Raw genomic sequence first — 20142 nt, forward strand, 5'->3', positions numbered from 1 at the left:
TTTAAATATTTTTGTACATATAGGTCCTCTTTTTAAAAAAATTAATCTCTTTGTGATATAAGCCTAATAATGGTATTGCTGGTACTGTTTTAAAGCCCATTGGCCATAGATCCAAATTGCTCTTCTAAATGGTTGACTCAGTTCATAACTCTCCCAACAATGTATTCATATGCCAACTTTCCCATATCCCTACTAAGTTTTGTATTTTTCCTTTTCTGTCATAATAGCCAATTTGATAGGTGTGGGATGGTATCTCAGAGTTGTTTAAAATTTTATTTTTCTAAGTAATAGTGATTTAGAATATTGTTTTGGCATGACTATAGAGGACTTCAATTACTTTGTTTGAGAATTGCCTGTTCATATCCTTTGACCATTTATCAACTGAAGAATGACTTATATTCTTATATATTTAAATCATTTCTCTATATATTTGAAAAATTAGGTCTTTAATGGAGAGACTTGTAAAAAAATTTTGTATCCTCATGATTGCTGTGTATATTTTCCATCCTATTTCCCCTGTTTAATTTCTAATCTCTGCCTCCCCCAATTTGTCCTTTTTTTTAATCAGCCCTATTTCCTCCTACTTTCCTTCCTATATCCAAATAACTTTCTATACCCAATTGATTGTATGTGTTCTTCCCTAATTGAGCCAATTCCGAGGAGAGTAAGGTTCACATGTTCTCCTCCCCAACTTTCCCATCTTCCCCTCCATTGTAAAAGTTCTTTCATGTCTCTTACGTTCAATAATTCATCCCATTCTATTTTCCTCTTCCCCTTCCTCCTAAAGCATTCCTTTTTCTCATGCCTTAATCTTATTTTATTTTTTATATCCTTCCATCATATTCAACTCATTTCCTGGCCTTCAATCTATGTATACTCCTTTTAATTGTCCTAATAAAGACAGAGTTCTTTGGAGTTACAAGAATCATCTCCCCATCTAGGGATATACACAGTTTAATATGAATGTCTTTTGATTTCTCTTTCTTGTTTACCTTTTTATGATTCTCTTGAGTCTTGTATTTAAGAGTCAGATTTTCCATTCAGCTCTGGTCTTTTCATCAGGAATGTTTAAAAGCCCTCTATTTAATTGAATATACATTTTCCCCCCTGAAGGATTATGCTCAGTTTTTTGGGTAAGTGATTCTTCATTGAAGTTCTAGCTCCTTTGCCCTCTAGATTATTTTATTCCAGAACCTCTGATCCTTTAATTGTGGAAGTTGCAAAGTCTTGTGTTATCCTGATTGTTGTTCCATGATATTTGAATTGTTTCTTTTTGGCTGCTTGCAATATTTTCTCCTTGACCTGGGAATTCTTGAATTTGGCTATAATATTCCTGGAAGTTTTCCTTTTGCAATTTCTTTCATGAGGTGATTGGTGGATTCTTTCCATTTCTACTTTGCCCTCTGGTTCTAGAATATCAGGGCAGTTTTCCTTGATAATTTCTTGAAAGATAATGTCTAAGCTTTTTTTTTTATCATGGTTTTCAGGTAGACAAATAATTCTAAGATGATCTTTCCTGTATTTATTTCCCAATCCAGTTGTTTTTCCAATGAGATATTTTAGATTTCTTCTACTTTTTTATTCTTTTGATTTTGTTTGATTATTTCTTGATGTATAATGGAGTCGTTAGCTTCCAATTGCTGGATTTTGATTTTTAAGGCATTAAAAAAAAAACAAAACCTTACCTTCTGTCTTGGAATCAATACTATGTATTGGTTCCAAGGCAGAAGAGTGGTAAGGGCTGGACAATGGGGGTCAAGTGACTTGCCCAGAGTCATACAGCTGGGAAGTGTCTGAGGCCATATTTGAACCTAGGACCTCCCGCCTCTAGGCCTGGCTCTCTATCCACTAAGCTACCCAGCTGCCCCCTTTAAGGCATTTTCTTGAGTGAGCTTTTGTACCTACTTTTTCCTCTGGCCAATTCTACTTTTTATTTTTATTTTTAAAAATTAATTTATTTAGTCATTTTAGAACATTATGCTTTGGTTACAATAATCACATTATTTCCCTCCCTCCACTCCACCCACCCTTCCCACAGTTGATGCGCAATTTTATTGGGTATTACTTGTGTCCTTCCATGTTGTTAGTGTTTGTATTAGGATGTTCATTTAGAGTATATATCCCCAACCATATCCCCCTTGACTCATGTAATCAAGCAGTTGTTTTCCTTCTGTGTTTTAACTCCCACAGTTTTTCCTCTGAATGTGGATAGTGGTTTTTCTCATAGATTCCTCCAAGTTGTTCAGGATCACTGCATTGCCGCTAATGGAGAAGTCCATTACACTTGATTGTACCACAGTGTGTCAGTCTCTGTGTATAATGTTCTCCTGGTTCTGCTCCTTTCATTCTGCATCAATTCCTGAAGGTCATTCCAGTTCCCATGGAATTCCTCCAGTTCGTTATTCCTTTGAGCACAATAGTATTCCATCACCAACATATACCACAATTGGTTCAGTCATTCCCCAATTGAAGGGCATCCCCTCATTTTCCAATTTTTTTGCCACCACAAAGAGTGCAGCTATGAATATTCTTGTACAAGTCTTTTTCCTTATTATCTCTTTGGGGTACAAACCCAGCAGTGCTATGGCTGGATCAAAGGGCAGACATTTTTTATCGCCCTTTAGGCATAGTTCCAAATTGCTGTCCAGAATGGTTGGATCAATTCACCACCAGCAATGAATTAGTGTCCCTACTTTGCCACATCCCCTCCAGCATTCATTACTTTCCATAGCTGTCATGTTAGCCAATCTGCTAGGTGTGAGGTGATACCTCAGAATTGTTTTGATTTGCATCTCTCTGATTATAAGAGATGTAGAGCACTTCTTCATGTGCTTATTAATAGTTTTGATTTCCTTAACTGAAAATTGCCTATTCATGTCCCTTGCCCATTTATCAATTGGAGAATGGCTTGATTTTTTTGTACAATTGGTTTTAATTCTACTTTTTAAAGAGTTTTTTCCTCAGTGAATTTTTGCTTCTCTTTTACCATAGAGCCAATTCTTCTTTTTAAGAAGTTATCCTCTTCTTTTGGATTTTTGTGCCTCTTTTACTAATTGGTCTATTCTGTTTTTTAATGTGTTAAATTTTTTAGGTTTTTTTTTTATGTGACTCCTTTACCAAGCTGACTCTTTTCCCTCTAATAATTTTCTTGTATCACTTATTTCCTTTTCCAATTTTCTTCTACCTATCTTATTTGTTTTTTTAAATTCTTTTGGAGCTCTGCCATTCATTCTTTTTGGGCTCTATAGCAATTCCTGTTTTTCTTGGAGGCTTTGTATGCAGCAGTATTGACTTTGTTGTCTTCTGAGTTTGCATTTTGGTCTTCCTTGTTACCAAAAATAACTTTCTATATTGAGTTTCTTTTTGTTGTTGTTGTTTGCTCATTTTCCAGTCCATTTCTCTTCTTTTAATTAAAAAAAAACTGTTAAAATTGGACTCTGTAATTGTCATGAAGGGAGAAAACTTCAGGTTCTTTGTGTAGCTGTATACAAAATTGGCTCTGGAGATCTATCTATTTTCAGTTCTTCCAGGATGGTATGATGTAAGGAGAGTTGTGTTTAAAGATCTTGTACCTAGAGCCAGCAAAGAACCCCTTGTAATTTCCTTCTAAATGGTTGTCTGAGCTCCTTACTCTCTGTAGCTGAGACTTCAAGTAGACTTTGCTGATGCTAGCTGTGCCCTAGGCCTGTGACCACAGTGGGGTCTGTCCTGGTGTGTTGCACTCCATTTCCATCCTGTACACTAGAGCCCTCATGCTGGCCTTCTAAGTCATTTTGGGCTGAAAAATTGTTTCACTTTGTCTTTTTGTGGATTATGCTGCTCTAGAATATATTCTGAGGTGTTATGTCATAGTTTTTTGGAGGCTAATTTGGCAGAGATCAAATGGGGACATGTATCTTCACTCTCATCTTGGCTCTGCTCCCAGAGTTTTCTTTATCCTCATTTTTATAAATGAAGAAATTGTGGTCACACCATTACTATGTAAAGGAGAATTTGAACCCAGAACTTGTTCTAAGTCTTGCCCTCTATTTATTAGATCATAATGCTATTCAAAAAAGTTACTCAGTCCCAGACTGGGTGGGCCTTCTATAAACTTCTAATCCCTCCCAGACTCAAGTTCCTTCAGGCTTGGCCTAACCTGACCATTCTGACTCCTTCTGTGTTGGCAATGACCCCAGGCCACGATAGCATTCCTTTTCACTTCCAAGAGTGTTTAAAAAATCCTTACCTTTTGACTTAATATCAATTCTAAGACAGAAGAATGGTAAAGGCTAGGCTATTTGGGTAAGTGACTTATCCAAGGTCACACAGGAAGTATACGGGGCCAGATCTGAACCTAAGTTCTCTTGACTCCAGGCCTCGTGTTCTATCCACTGTGATATCTATCTGTCCCTTTGTAAATTTCTAGTCACTCCTAGGCTCAAATTCTTTCAGGCCTGGCCTAATTCAACCATTCTTCCCCTGTGTTGGGAATGACTCCAGGTAAGGGTAGTATTCCTTCCCACTTCCTGGAGTGTCAAATTTAGGATTTGCCTAACTGGGATCTCTTGACCACTGGTTTATTTTTCCTATTCCAAGCTTATTATCAGTTATTCAGGACTGATGGTCTGATGGACTTCTGGTGTGGTTTCCTGTGTCTTCCCTTTTTATCTCTTGAATTCCTACCCATCCTGTTAAGTCCAACTCAAATATCTCTACCAGCGATTCTTCCCAGGACTTGTGGATGACAATTTTCCTGCCAGGACTTAAAAGACTACTTTGCTTGTCCTTCTGTGGTGTAGAGATGAAGATAGGACTGAACCTATGATTTCACTGATCCTTGATGAGGAAAGTCTTTCTACCAATGCAGATGGGCACCTTCTTTGTAATTTATAATCTTTTTTTTGCTATTATTATTTTATTGCAAAGGTAAGGATATTAGATTATAAATGATATTGATGAAGCCAAAAGCAATAAATCAATGAGTATTTAGGGAGGCTGACTTAATGTCTAGATCAAGTTTCCTCTGATTCAGTGAACTACAGATCCAGATGTGCTGGCGTTGAGGAAGACCAAGAGTTGTTCCATTTTTTTCCGTCTTGTCACCTGTAATCAGTCCTTGTAAACATTTGGGAAAGAAAACCTTAACTGAATTTTAAAATTGTTGTTGGACATCTCCCCTGGATGTCCTTCTGCCAGTCAGCACCTCACACCCAAAACCTCTAAAACTGAATTAATCTTTCCCACTAAGCCTATCCTTCCTTGTGACTTCCCTGTTTCCAATGATGGTATCACCATTCTCCATAAATTACTCTAAGGAACTTGTCCCGAGTCACAGAGTCATTCTACATCAGAGGTGGACCCAGTCTCTCTGATTTCAAGGTTTGTTCTTCATTTATTATACCATGTTGTTTGTTAACATTGTATGGTTTAGTTATCTCTGTATGTGTCATCTCCTTCCTAGACTGGGAACTCCAAACTTATTTCAATGAATTGCCCTCACTGCTGACTTAGGTCTGAAAAGGAGACTCGGAAGCAAATGTTACGTGCTACATTTTTGCTTTCCCTTTTTGGTGTGGAGAATTTGGAGTTGGACTTTATTGGGCTGACCAGGTCCCAAATGAGTAATGGAAGAGTTGGGCATAGCAGAAAGAGGCCTGGATATGTAGTCCAAGGACCTGAGTTTGAATACTAATTGCCACTTAAACTGTGACTTTGGACATGTTTCAGCTTCAATTCCCTCCAATCTAAATGAGATCCCTTTAACTCTGAGTCTTAATATCTCTGGGTCTATAAGCGGTAGTCAGTAGCTCAGATCTCTTTTGATTCCTAGTCACTTTGCCATATAATTTCCAAAAAATATATTATCTTTACTTGGTCCATGAATCATGAAAAGAAAGGGCTCAGTCCCCTATTTAAGCTGGAAGAGCAGTCACCAACCCTATTCTCCTAGAGAGTTCTGGACTCTTTCCTGAGAAATCTCCCAAGCATAGCCCTTTCCTAGGCCCAGAGCTAGGAGATGCTCTCCAGGGTTCTGAACCCTCCTTTGGAATTAATGTTCAGTAAAGAGCATTTTAGCTTCTAAGGAAGCTTCAATGGCAGATGACACATTGTCAGTTGGGAAGAGGCAGGCCTTTACCTAATCACACTGTCAGTCCTCTTTAAGGCAGGCTTCAGGCTTTATGCATTCAATTAAGTTCAACAAACATTCATTATGAAGCTATCTGTGCCAGACAGACCCAAAGACAGAACACAATCCCTGACCTCATGGAGTTTATTATCTTATAGTGTGGCTACAATAAATAGGTACACAAATAATTGAAACAAGATAAGGTTCAAGGGAGAAATTCAGACAAAAGGCTCTAAGGAAATTTGCAGAAGGAAAGAACATTTTCTGCTGGGGAAAGAGGAAGGGAAAGCAGGGGGGAAGGTTTTCTGAAAAAAGGTAGCATTTGAGATTAGCCTCAAAGGGAGAGAAGGATTTCAGCTAGTCCTGATGCAAAGGGAGTGAATTCTAGCCAGAGTTGAAGACCTATGTGATTAAAGAGAGGCAAGAAAGGACATTGATGAGGATAAAGAAATAATAATCCTATTGGTCTGGAATGCAAAGTGAATGAATGGAGAATAGTATGAGATAAGACTTGAAGGACTGGAATTAGTTTATGGATAGCCTTGAAAGCCAGAGTTGGAAGTTTCTACTTCATTAACTAGACAGGTTTTTGGTTTGAGGAATGATATAGAAAATTATTTTAGTAATAACACGAAGGGAAGATGAGATTGGAGAGAAACTACAGTCAGGAAGGCAAGTTAGGAGGAATTAGTATAGTCTAGACAAGTTACCTAGTGTGGTGGGGGGAGGATAAAAATATATTGTGGTGTTTGAATCAAGAGAGTAAGGAAGAAGTTGAGTTTGAGATGCTAACTAGGAAGAGACATCCATCTAGCAGATGGTTGGAGTTATAGGTCTAAAGCTTAGAGCAAAGCTTTGAGTTGGAGATAATAATTTTGGGATCCATTTGAAAAGAGGTTAGGGATATGGAAATGTTGGTGTGATCAATAAGGGACAGAGTGTAGAAAGAGAAGAAAAATCATTAGGTAAAGCTTTGAGGAACAACAGTAAAGGAAACAGAAAGAGAATGGAATCTAAGTTCCTTAAAGGAAGCAATTATTTCTTCTTATCCTTGTAACCCCAATATCTATTACAGTTCATTTCATATAGAAAGAACATAGTAAGACAAGCACAAATCATTACAATAATAAGGGTAAAGTTCTCTGGGATGGTTGAGAGGCACGAGGGCAGAAAGATTAGAAGATATTGCAAGGGCAAAGGTACAGGAAAAAAAAGTGCAGGGAGTGTCCAGGGAGCAGAGCGATGTTCAATTTGTCTGGGGCAGATATTACAAAAAGGGGAGTAATAGGACATAAGGCTAAAAATTCCCAAGACCACATGCCCTATTCCTATTTAGCGGCTAATATTACACAATAAATATAATATAAGACATAATAGAAAAAAAACATAACTCCAGTTCGTAGAGGGCTTTGAAAACTACTCAAAGGAGACACAATTTTATTTGTGTAAGCAATAGGGAAACATGGAAGGGCTTTTGAGCAGAAGAGGGGAGCAAACATGTGTACATGAGAAAGTAATCCTGGTGAAGTCAGGATCAGTAGTTTTAAACTTTATTAGGTAGATAAACCCATTGAATTTGAACATGATGATGATAATAATGATGGTGAAGATGAGGACTATAACTCATTTCTATGAAGTGCCTTAATGTTTACAAAACAATCTGTATAGTAGGTCGTGCTGAATGTCATCATCTCTATCATGGAAGGAATATGTCCTTACTCTGAAAGTTGCTTAGGATATGACAAAGTCATTGTATTGATTAGGCACAAGTCATTGCAAGGAGAACTGGTTTGATCAAAGAGTTTGAAAGTACAGAAAAGTCTGCATACAAATTATGCAGTGCGTCCCAATAGTCTCCAAGACTTTTAATCTTTAATAACTTTACAAATATAAATTCATAAGACTTACAAATGGCAAGATTTGAAAGATCAGTTATTTGAAATGTTAAAATGCTGATGCTTCTGCTATAATTTATCACCACCATCTTATACTATATATCACTCTATTATTATTAAAATTAAAAATTTATTACTAAAAATTCATAAGTCTAAGTAATATAAAATACATTTTAATAATTATGTTTCAAATGATGTTTTCTGAAAGTCTGCAGATTTTACATTGCTGAAATTATCAAAACTCAAAATGTACTAAGACTTTTGGGACATGCTGTATAACATAAGGAAGGAAGGGAATAATAAGGAAATGTCCTCATGCATTCATGAAAAGGAAGAGGGGAGCAGTCCCTTCTAGCATGTGTACCATAGGTTCACCAATATGGCTCTAGGTCAATTGCTTTATTCCACTGTACCAAGAAGCTGCTTATGTATAATGTAATAAACATAATGTAATATAATAAGTATAATATAATAAATATGATATAATATACAATGCAATGTAATATAATATACATATATAAGCTAGAATGAGTAGACAGAAAAAGATGACTACAACCAATATTCCATATTAGGCAAGATTTTCAACATATATACAGCACATTTTCTTAAGACACTTTGGTTATATATTTCACCATTGGCTGCTTACAGAGAGAGGAAACTAGTCTGTGCAATATTGTGCCTCACAAGGAAGCCTTAGTCATCTAATTTTTAAGCAGGCAGAAATAGCCTTTGCCTTTTTTGACTCAAGGCCCATAAAAGAGGGTCTGGAGAGTCCACCTTGCTTCCACACCATTTTACAGATGGGAAAATTAAGACTTCAGTGAAATGGAGTTATAGCCCAAGGTCACCCAACCAGTAAGTTAACAGATAGAACAAACAATGTAGGTTGAGGCTGGATTGTGAAGGGCTTCAAATACCAGGGGAAAGAGTTTGAACTCTATTTAGTAGACAATAGGGACACATTTTTCCCAGAAGACTCTGTCTCTGGTCTCCTCACTCAAAGTCGAACAGGCTTTTCATTAGGCTATTATGCCTCTCTACTGAGGAATGTCATGAAATGATAACGTAGTCATAGAATACCGGAGTTGAAGGGGGCATCAGGTCATGTAGCCCAACCCCTATCTGAAGAGGAATATGCTTTACAGATTCACTCAAAGTGGTCCCTCAGCCTCTGTGTGAACACTTTCAAAGATGAAGAGCTCACTACCACTAGAGGTGGTCCATTTCATCGTTTCTCTAATCAGCTGTTTTCCATTAAGTTCTAATCTCAAGGACAATTACCAGAAATACAAATCAAACATCTGACCCAGAATCATGCCCATGCCCAGGTTTCATCACTGCTCTGTCTTCTCAGTTTATTTCCAGTGACTGCAAAAAGCAAAAGGTAAAAAGCATCAGCGTTCTTGTTATTCCTTCTTCTTTTCCCCAAACAAACACCACATTGAACCCGAAGCCTATTTTTTGGGGAGGAGTGGGGCATGGGGTGAGAGGATAAGAGATATAACTAAACAGCTGTTACATTTCTTAGAAAGTCTGGGCACCACACTTCAGGAAAGATATTGTTAAGCTGAAAATCATTGAGGAAGGCAACCAGCATGGAAGGTTCTCCAAGTCCATGATATCTGAAAAGCATTGGAAGGAACTGGGACGGTGTAGCCTGGACAAGAGAAGGCTGAGGGAGTGTGTGTGTGTGTATGTGTGTGTGTGTGTGAGAGAGAGAGAGAGAGATAGCTGTCATCAGGTGTGAAAGTTTTTGTGGAAAAGGGATTAGACTATTTGCCCTCAGAGAGCAGAAGTAGGAATAATGGCTGAAAGATGCCAAGAGACAAGTTTAAGTTTGTATAATGATATATTCAAATACATCATTATATAGGAATATAATTATATATTTATATATCCAAATGTATTATTATATATGAATATAATTATATATTTACATATAATTATAATATCCTTATAATTAAGGCTGTGCCAAAGTGGAAGGGGCTGCCCCTTTCCTGAATGAGCTCTCTGTCCCTGGAGGACTTCAAGCAAAGGCTAGATGACCACCTGTTGGTTGTACTATAGCCAGAATCCTTTTTGGGGAAGGGGTCTGACTAACTGGCCAGTGAGGCCCTTCCTAGCTGAACTTCTGAAATATTGTGAAGTCAGTTCTTCCTTATGTTAAATCCAAATCATCTGTCTGTGCTTCCTTCCCTTGTCCTCAAGTCCTATTTTTGCCCTCTGGGGTCTAGAAGAATAAGTGTGCTCCGTCTCCTCTAGGAAACCCTAGAGAAACTGGAAAACAGTGATGGTGGCCCTTGATGAGGAGGGCAATGACAGTTGGTAATGGTTCACATGGGAACTCTTTTATTCCCAGTGTCAGCTGCTGGGCTGTGGCTGTGAGGGCTAAGCAGGGCCAGAGCTCCCCAGGGGCCAAGGGCAGGTAATTGGCAGAACATTGATTCTGAGGCCACGGTGGGAACAGTCCCAGAGCGGGTAAGAGGATGAATGAAGCAAAGCTAATGATCTGGAACAGCTGTGACATTCCCATGCTGCCCAAGGCCCCAACGGCAGCCCTGACCTGAGAGGCTGGTGTGGGCAGGGTGGGTGGGAGGAGGAGTGAGCATCCTTGACTGGGCATTGTGTTTAGGGGGGGTGAGGGTGAGGGTGCAGGAGATCTAGCTCCAGCTAGAAGGGAACCTCTGCTTTGAGGGATGGAGAGGCATGTCCTCTACCCTCAGAAAGACCTCAGGCGAGGTGGGAGACCCAAAGTTAGATGGGAGCCCCAGGAGGCATGGTTTTTTCAGTTGAAGGAAGACACAATGCTTCATCTGCAGAATTAAAGAGAGGGGGAACACCACAGCTGTCTTCAAGTATCTGAAGGACTGTCATGTGAAGAGGGATTAGGCTTTTTCTGCTTGGCCCCAGAGAGCAGCAATGGATGGAATTTGCAAAGAAATGAATTTAAGCTTGAAGTTAAGAAAAATGTCCTACTAATGAGAACTACCTCAAAATACAATGGATATAGTAGGCTCCTGCTCACTGGAGATCAGCATGCCAAGACCATGCTTGTAGGGTATGTCATAGAGGGAATAATGAGGAAATAAGAATAACAATGAGGAAAAGGAGGCAGTGTAGTAGAGTGGAAAGATCCCTTCCTCTGAAGTCAGAAGATTCAAGTTCAAGTCTCACCTCCTACCCTTAATATTTATTTAGTTTCAGGCAAAATTTGTTAACCTTTATGGGAAAGAAGGAAGGAAACAAGCATTTATTAAGTACCTACTTATGTTCCAAGCACTGTACCATGCACTTGACAAATATCTCCTTTGATCCTCACAACAGTGCTAGTACTGCCATTATCCCCATTTTACAGATGAGGAAACTGAATCAGACAGAGGTGAAGTGACATGCCTAGGGTCATATAGCAAGTAAATGTATGGATCGGTTTCCTTATTTGTAAAGTGAGGGAGTTGCAGTAGATGGACTCCTTTTGTTTTTTAAATGCTTACCTTGTTTTATTTTATTTTTTTAAACCCTTATCTTCCAGTCTTGTAATCAATACTGGGTGTTGATTCCAAGGCAGAAGAGCTATAAGGGCTAGGCAATGGGGGTTAAGTGACTTGCCCAGGGTCAGACAGCTAGGAAGTGTTTGAGATGAGATTTGAACCCAAGACCTCCTGTCTCTGGGCCTGGCTCTCAATCCACTGAACAACCCAGCTGCACCATCTTATTTTAGAATCAATACCAAGTATGGATTCCAAGGCAGAAGAGCAAGTCAAGTGACTTGCCCAAGGCTACACAGCTAGGAAGTATCTGAGGCCACATTCGAACCCAGGATCTCCTATCTCCTGGTCTGACTCTTAATCCAATGAGCCTCCAAGATGCCCCTAGAGTCCCTTTCTGAAATATTTTGGGATCCTGACTAGCCCTGGTCCAATCTAGACAGGGGAGACCATAAGTTGACTTCAGAAAGGAGGTTTGAGGATCATCAGATATTTTCAGATTAACATCTCATTAGAAGACAGAACAGAAGACTGGTTTCAGTGTACTATGGGAAACTCCAGTATCTTTGTCTAGAAAACTATATAGACAATATTAGCCCATGAAGAGTCCACCACAATGCAATAAAAATAGGAATGGCTTAACTGCTCCCTGGGGTCCTTTCTAGCTCTGAGCTTCTATGATTCTAATCTTTTCAACTTTGCATCTACTTGACCCCAAATCTCCCTTCTCCATCCTCTCTCATCAATTTTCTTGTTCCAAAACGGTCATTTCAAAGTTGGAGAGATCTTAGATATTACCTAGTCCAGCCCTCTCATCTCTCTGTCCTTTCTCAGTCAGAGTCAATCTTTGTCTTTCTCTGTCTCAGCCTTAGTAACTGGGCCATCTTAACCCCAGCCTGAGTCCCAGACCTGGCCTCCGACCAATCCCAGATCCATAATACGGTCTAACCCCTGACCCTGGCCTGAACCCCAACCCTGTCTCCAGTCTAATCCTAGGCTGAACCCTTGACTAGCTCCAAATACATGGAAACTCACAGATACAAACACCCACCCACACCCCAATATACCCTCTCTTTGGAAGTCTCTCCAAGCCTTCTTGATTTTACATTCTATACATATGGCGTATTGAGTCTTCCTCCCTAGTGGTCCAAACAAAAAATGAATGGCCACCCACTAGCTTGTAAGCGCCTTGGAGTCAAGGACTATTTCATTTTCCTCTCGAAATCCCTAGCACCTTACACAATTTCTTGTTGGACTGAATCACTGAAGATATTGTAGAGGGATTTTCAGTCAGGTCCAGTTTGGGTTAGATGGTTTCTGAGTTCTCTTCCAAGTCAGAGATTCTCTGAAGTCAATTGCATACTTCTGGTTCTCAGTTTTCATCTTCATGGAAGTGGGGGTAATTATCCTCACTCTCACACCCTTGTAGAGTTTCTGTAAAGGAAATGCTTTGGATTATTTCTCTGTTCACAAAATGTACCGAATTTCAGTTTCCCAATTTTGTAGCCCCTACAAGTCAACACTCAACCCAATGCATTCCCCCTGACTCAAGGATTCTGGGTCCAGAAATGGCGGAAGCCTGGGTTTGTTATAAGTTCTAAAGATGAACCTAAATGGCTTTATAAAATCACAGATTCTCAATCTGAAGATAATATTTAGGGTGCAGCAGAAAGACCACTAAACAGGAGATCAGGAGAGATGAGTTCAAATCTCAGCTTTTATACTTATTAGCTGTATGACCCCTGGCAAGTCTCTTTGAATTTTAGTTTTTCTTACCTACACAATGAGGGTGATAATGAAACTTATTATGCTGTGAAGCTCAAATGAATATAACCCTATTTAAAGTCTTTTGTGAACCTTAAAGCACTACAGAAATAACATTTATTGTTATTATCTAGTCCAACCCATCCCTTAATAAGCATCCTCTCCACAGCATGCAGCCTCTGCTTAAAGGCCCCAGTGATGGGAGAAGAATTCTTTCTACAGCAGCCCATTAAGACTTTGGGACAACTTTCTGTGTTCCAAATTTTTTTCCTTAAACTGAGTTTAAATCAGCCTCTCTGCCTCTGTCAATGTATAGAGTACTAGGTAGAGTCAGGAGGACCTGAGTTCAAATCTGCTTTCAGACACTTCCTAGCTGTATATGACCCTGGACAAGTCACTTAACCTCTGATTTTGACAAAAGGATCCACTGGAGATGGGAATGGCAAACCATTCCAATGTCCTTGCTAAGAAAACCCTTTTGATAGCTATAGTCCATGGGATCACAAAGAGCTGAAAACAACCGAATGACTAAACAGCAACACCCCATTCATTGACTTACCTGGCTGCCCCTTCACTGTAAGTACTGGGACTATTTAATTTGGAGAAAGACTTAAGGAGGACATGACAACTGTCTTCAAGGGACTGCCATGTGGTAGAGGGACTGGACATCTGGCTGACCCTAGAGGTCAGAACTAGGGATGACAGAGGCAGAGAGGCTGATTTAAACTCAGTTTAAGGAAAATTTTTGGAACACAGAGAGTTGTCCCAAAGTCTTAATGGGCTGCTATAGAAAGAGGATGAATTCTCCCAGGACTTGATTTCAAGTCCCCTTCCCACATTGATGATTTCCCACTGAGTGAGCTCCACCTTATTAATGTCCTCTCTCAGATGTGGCATCCAGGACTGAACCAACTACTCGAGCTTCAGTCAGACCAGAAGACAATGGTACAGTAAGAAAACAATCAAATGTTATGTTTCTGTAAATTCAGACTGAGGTTGGGAGGAAAGGGTTTCATTCATTCTAGTCCCTTCTTGGAACACAAACCCAGTTCTGAGACATGAGGAAGATCTGAGAATTAGAGGAAATGAAAAGAGAAAATGTATTTGGCAGTGCCAATGAGAGCAACTGAGGTTAGTAGTAAGGCAGAATTTCTCCAGACTAGAGTAAGAATCGTTTCCAGGTCCCTTCTTCATTCCTGCCTGATTTCTGGGCTACAAGTTTTGTGGAGCCAGGGTATAGATTGGAGTTCTAGTAGCTCTGGGACTGGCAACAGCTGAGGCTAGTCCCAACTTTCATCAGCCTCTTAACCTTGGAGGAAAAGTCCCCTCCCAAATGCCTCTTTTTTGGCTTATGTAATAATGCAAATATCTCCACTGAGTTATAAGCACACACACACACACACACACACACACACACACACACACACACACACACACACACACACACACACACACACACACACTGTGACAGAGAGCCCTCTGAACTGGAGACACCAGGAGACTGGGTGAGGCAGCTTTGGATAGTGAAACAAACATTGAACTGGGAGGCAGAGGACCTGGGTTCTGGCCAAACTTTTTCCCGTCCCACCTCTCTATGCTTAAATTTCCTCCTTTCTAAAATGAGGGAGTTAGAAAAGATGGCCACTATTGCTTTTTGGCCTATTAAGGCCAGGATCAAGTGAGAAAACATTCCTCTGTCCTATTACTAGGTAGGCTGAGTGGGACAAGCCAGGGTTGGGGGAGGGTGTAGACTGCTGTCCCCATAAGCCACCCTGATTGCTCCAGGAAGCCAGGTCACTAAGCTGTTCCCAGCACCCCCACCCCCATCTCAAGCCTTGGGGAAGGCTCAAAGAGAAAGGTTATATTGGCTCACTGCATCTCTCTCCCTACTATCTCTCATAGAACTCAGGAGCCTTTCTTCCCAATCTTCCTTCCTGTGCAGGGGAGAAAGAGGAGGAGGAGGTAGAATAGACAGAGGAGAAAGAGGAAAAAACAAGAGCAGGAACATAGATCTATCTGAAGCTGCCCCACTGGCACAGTCTCATTAGAAGACCAGGAGGAAAAGGGCAAGAGGAGAAAAATAAGGACACTTGCTACCTATTGGGACATTGAACAAATCAATTCCCTTCCTTAAATCTCCATTTCTTTATAACATAAGGAAGGTGAACTGGATGAGTTCTATGGACCCTTCCAACTCTTAATCCTATGACCCTGTGAACCAGAGGAAAGGAGAATGAGAAGCCACAAAAAGAAAGGACAAGATAGGTCAGACTGATGGGATCTTCTCCCCAGTAGTTAATTAGCCCCTTGGATATTTCCATATTCTTGTGTTGTCTCTCATCCTCCTTCATTACCCTACAACTGTTCTCCATTCTCTGAGGGTTGGAGGGGGTCAGTGAGTAGAGAGAAACGATTAAGGAGATTATAACTGAACTGAAGACCTTTCTGAGGAGAAAGCCATCATCTACCATGTCTTAGGACCACTTTGGATAAGTTGTCCTCTCTAGATCTATGCCTCTGAGCAGGGTGGTCCCTAGACCAGATTTGCTTTTTAAAGCACACCATGTCTCTCATTCAGTCCCTCCTAGGGCCTAACAATCTTCCTTGCTATTAAAACTGGAAATGGTTTGACATTTCCTTCTTAAGGCAAGCAGAAGTTAACTTACTTGCTCAGGATCACCTATCTAGTAAGGGTTGGATGACAAATTTGAACTCAAGTCTTCCGGACTCCAACCCATTGAGCAATCTGGCTACTCTGATTCATCCTTACCTTAGCAGAAATCCCCTTTAACACTTAATACCTAACAAGTGGGTACTAACCTTCACTGCAGCGATCTGCATTGACAGAAAACCCACCCAATTGTTTACTTAGCCCCTTGGGCTTTTGGATAACTTTGATTAGTAGGAAGTTTTCCTTGATACTGAACCTAAAAGTGTTTGTTTCTCTGCCATTTAAGTGGCATTGATCTAAATCACCCATCCTTGCACTTGCTCTTTGTTCCAGGGGTCCAAAACATCCATCTTCTCCTTGCCCTCAGCTGACAAGGGGAAAGCATCCAATTTAAGCAGGACCTGCACTCAGGGTATTTACATTTTGAAAGAGGAGCTTCTGAACTCCAATGAATATCTATTTGCTGGAATAGAGAAGTGAAGATCTTTGGAGCAGAGAAGCCTTCCTGTATGTACCACTTCCCCAGCATCCTTCTCTACTCTTGGCGTCATTCCCACCCTCCCTCCCCATCAGAAGAACATAGGTCAGCCAATTTGCTTGGCCACTTCTGAAAGGCTGCCAACCCCTGACTTACCCTGCCTGTGTTTTTGTGTCACATTTATTGTTCTGTGTGCTTGTGCCTCGTGAGGCTCCCTGAGATGAGCCCAGCCCCCTCCTAGGCCTGGGCTGCTGTAGACTCCACACGAGGAGAGGGTGTGTGTATGTGTGTGTGTATGTGTGTATCTATATGGTGGGTTGTCTTCTTAGGCTAGTTTTCCCTTGGGATTTGGGAAAAGTCCCTGACTCCTTGATTGCCACCTTCTCCCACCCTCCCCCAACAGCCCTAGGGTACAGACATTGGGGGAGTTCTCTAAGTCTCTGTATTAGCACTCTTTTTCTCTCAATATTCTACCCTCTTTCTGTCTGACATCTCTCTCTCTCTCTCTCTCTCTCTCTCTCTCTCTCTCTCTCTCTCTCTCTCTCTCTCTCTCTCTCTCTCTCTCTCTCTCTCTCTCTCCCCGTCCTTCTCCTTCTTCCTTTCCCTCTCCCTCTCCCTCTCTGTCTCTTTTCTCTCTGTGTCCTCCCTCTCTCCCGGCCTTTCCTCCCTCCCTTTTTCCCTCCCTCTGCATTATCAGACCTGCTCCGGCATCCGTCTTCTCGCTAAGCCGAACCCCCTCAGGGAGCTGAGTGGAGCAAGCAGCAGAGAGGAAGGAGGCCGAGGGAGCGGAGAGCAGCCAGCGAGGAGCGCTGTCCGGGAGAGGCCGGGAGAAGGCGGACAGAACGGAGCCGGGCCGGGCCGAGCCGAGCCGGGCCGGGCCGGGCCAGGCTCGGGAAGGGGAGGGCAGCCCCCTCCTCTCCCCTCCCTTCCTCTCTTCTCTTCCCAAGCCTTCCCCTCCCCTCTGCAGCCCCGCCCCTGCCTTCCCCTCAGGGCCCCGCCCCTCCCCCCTGGGGCTGAGTGGCCCCGCCCGGGCCGGGCCGGGCGCCGGAGGATGAGGAGCGATGGGGCAGGCGTGCGGCCACTCCATCCTGTGCCGGAGCCAGCAGTGCCCGGCGCGGCCCGGGGAGCCCGAGCCGTGAGTGTCCGCGGCCAGGGGCTGAACAGGGGTGGCTGGGGAGGGCAGCGGCTGTGGGGGACACGAGTGTTGGGACAGCCGGGGGGAGGGGAGGCTCCGGGGATCTGAGGTGTGGGAGCTGGTATGTGTGTGCCGGGTATCAAGAGCCGAGAGTCTTGAGTCCGGGCTGAGTCTAGAGTGGGTGTGAGGGGGTCCGCCGAAGGGGTGGGGCTGAACCAGGAGTGTTGGTGGGCCGGGGGCCGAGCCCAGAGAGACCCGAGAAGAGGGAGGTGGTGGCTGATCCAGGAGTGTCAGCGGGGACGCGGGGCTCCGACTCGGGAATGGGGACGACGTGCGATCCAAGCGGGAACGGGAATGGGTCGGAAGAGAAACCGAGGAAGGATGGGGAATCTGCCTAGTGGACCAGAGCTGGGGGACGCAGTGGCCGGGGGAGGCAGCTCGGGAGGGGGCATGTCCAGGGAAGGGACAGGGGTTCCCGCAGCCACTTTGGCCAACTTTGCTGGGTAGTCCAGGAGAAAGAGAGGGAGGAGGGGAGTGCGAAGATTTTATCCCTTTCTATTAATCTGGGGCCGGATAATTCCAAACCACGGATAATTGTGAATCTCTCTTGCTTTCTTCAGCCGCACTCCTTTGGACAATCGGGGTGGGGGGTTGGGGGGCGCGGGGAGTGTAGTCTTGTAGAGTTTTCGCAAAAGAGGGATTGGGAGGAACGAGGGCAGGTGGAGCCAGGGTTAGCAGCCGGGTGGGGCTAGAGGACACCTATAGGAGTGCTAGGCTCTCCTTTCAGACTCACTGGGTTTCCTGACCTTTCTCTGTAGATTCTACATCGAGGAAAGTAGGGGCTGGGGCGGGGAGCGAGAAGAGCCCGGTGTGTGCACGTGTGTGCTCACGCACGTGTGTGAGGGGGCCGGGCACGTGCGAGGGGCTAGGAGGCAGGGAGGGAAGGCGAGGAGGGAGAGGGAGGAGGAAGGCGGCGGCCCCGCAGGTGGGATCGCAGCAGTCTGCCTGTGCCTGCGAGGGGGTTAGTGGGTGGCTGAGATTGAAGCTTGTGGTGGTGGGGGCGGCCACGTGTGAGCTATGGAGCCTGTTCCTGTGTGTAGGTGTGTGTGCCCAGAGCTTCTTTGTGTGTGCGCTCTAGTGTGCGTTAGCCTGTGGATGCGGGACTTTGTGATATTGGACGTCTGCATGTGACTCCCTGTGTGTTTGTAGATGATGGGTGCTGACCCCTCTACGACAGGAATGTGCTTGTGCGTTCTTGTGCGTGTGGCCACAGATATTTAAGGGGCTTGGGTCTGTGTTCCTATTTGGGAGGGGAAGCTATTTCTCTGCAGGATTCTCTGCATGTCTCACTGTGGGAATGAATTGTGTCCGTGTCACCCCAGGGGCATGTCCCCGGTTAGATACATACGAGACATCCCCACATCTGTGCACAGCCATAATTCATAGACAGATATCTCCTGCACACGGAGGCCAATCCTTCACTTTGGTAGTTGCTGGAGAGCTCCTAATTGATGGCCAACCTTCGTTTCTCCAAGTACACTCCAAACCCTCACTCCTCACACCCATTATCTGAGTGAGAGACGCCTCCTAGGAGGTACAGTTAGAACAGAGACCACCTCTTTCAATCTGCTCAGTTTCACAGAAGGGGAAACAGTTCCAGAGAGGGAAAGGGACTTGCCCAAGATCATATGGCAGTCAGAGCCAGAGTTAAGCCAGATACCCTTATGCCTCCCTAATGCAGTATACAGAAACTTACACTCATATGAATATGTGCATATTAAGTATGTATATATGCATAAACAGATTCCCAATGAGTATTTCTGTAGGTAATGAGGTTAGGGTGGAGAGTGTGGGGGCTCTCCATAAATTAGGAGCTCTCCAGCAGTGCCCTTCCTGGTCTTAGACTGGGTAACTGTTATTTCTTCTTTGTATGACTACGCATGTATCTGCATGAATTATAGGTGTTTATGCAGACCCAACTAGCATTTCTATTGCCAGCATTTATGTAATGTTTCAGGATTTGCATAGCACTTCACATGTGAACTTCCTTTGATCACAGACAAGTGAATGTGTCTGAATAAATGCATATATATAAATATATATGGATGTGTGAGAGTTTGGCTCTAGGGCTGTATGTATCAGTGTATGTGAATGCATATCTTTTTATCTGAAGTGTCTTTTTTTAATCAGAGCTATACTGAGATTTTAGCTGATTTGGGAAAAACTTTGAAGTCTCTCATTTAGCCCTGGAGTCCTTGAAATCCTTTCTCTGGCTCCATCTTGCCTTTCTGAATCCAAGTATTCTTTGGTAGCAAGCTATATGTCTCTCTCCCATGAAGGACACACTCATATGGGCATCCTGGGAAATGTTCTGGAAGAGGAGTCAGGGCTCATGGATTTTGAATCCTGGTGTTTCATTTGTGTGCCCTCTTGAACTACTTACTTTAATTCTCTGGGCCTCATTTTCCTTTTCTGTAGAATGAGGTAAATAGATTAGGTGATCCACAAAGTCCATTCTAACTCTAAATCCTATGACCTTTCACAATGTGATGGACAGAGGGAAATGCTTAAAGAATGAGAGACTCTAAAGGAATCTTGGGAGGAC

At 42.7% G+C, this 20142-nt stretch overlaps 1 protein-coding gene and 1 long non-coding RNA gene across 2 annotated transcripts in view; one reads left to right on the top strand and one right to left on the bottom strand.

The window, feature by feature from the left end:
• Positions 1-7643: 7643 nt before the first annotated feature.
• On the bottom strand, positions 7644-17235 carry LOC103096782 (uncharacterized). Its single transcript, XR_466327.2, has 3 exons — positions 17102-17235; positions 12729-12923; positions 7644-9372 (listed from the first exon to the last, which is right to left on the bottom strand). It is a non-coding gene; the product is annotated as an uncharacterized LOC103096782 (long non-coding RNA).
• A 102-nt stretch (positions 17236-17337) lies between these two features.
• Positions 17338-20142, top strand: part of PDE2A (phosphodiesterase 2A) — a 187037-nt gene continuing 184232 nt past the window's right edge. Inside the window, exon 1 of the mRNA XM_001369136.4 lies at positions 17338-17537. Coding sequence (XP_001369173.1) covers positions 17464-17537 — 74 coding nt within the window. The 5' untranslated portion in view covers positions 17338-17463. The remainder of the gene's footprint in view (positions 17538-20142) is intronic.

This window comes from Monodelphis domestica, chromosome 4 (assembly GCF_027887165.1).
Source record: "Monodelphis domestica isolate mMonDom1 chromosome 4, mMonDom1.pri, whole genome shotgun sequence".
Lineage (NCBI taxonomy): Eukaryota > Metazoa > Chordata > Mammalia > Didelphimorphia > Didelphidae > Monodelphis > Monodelphis domestica.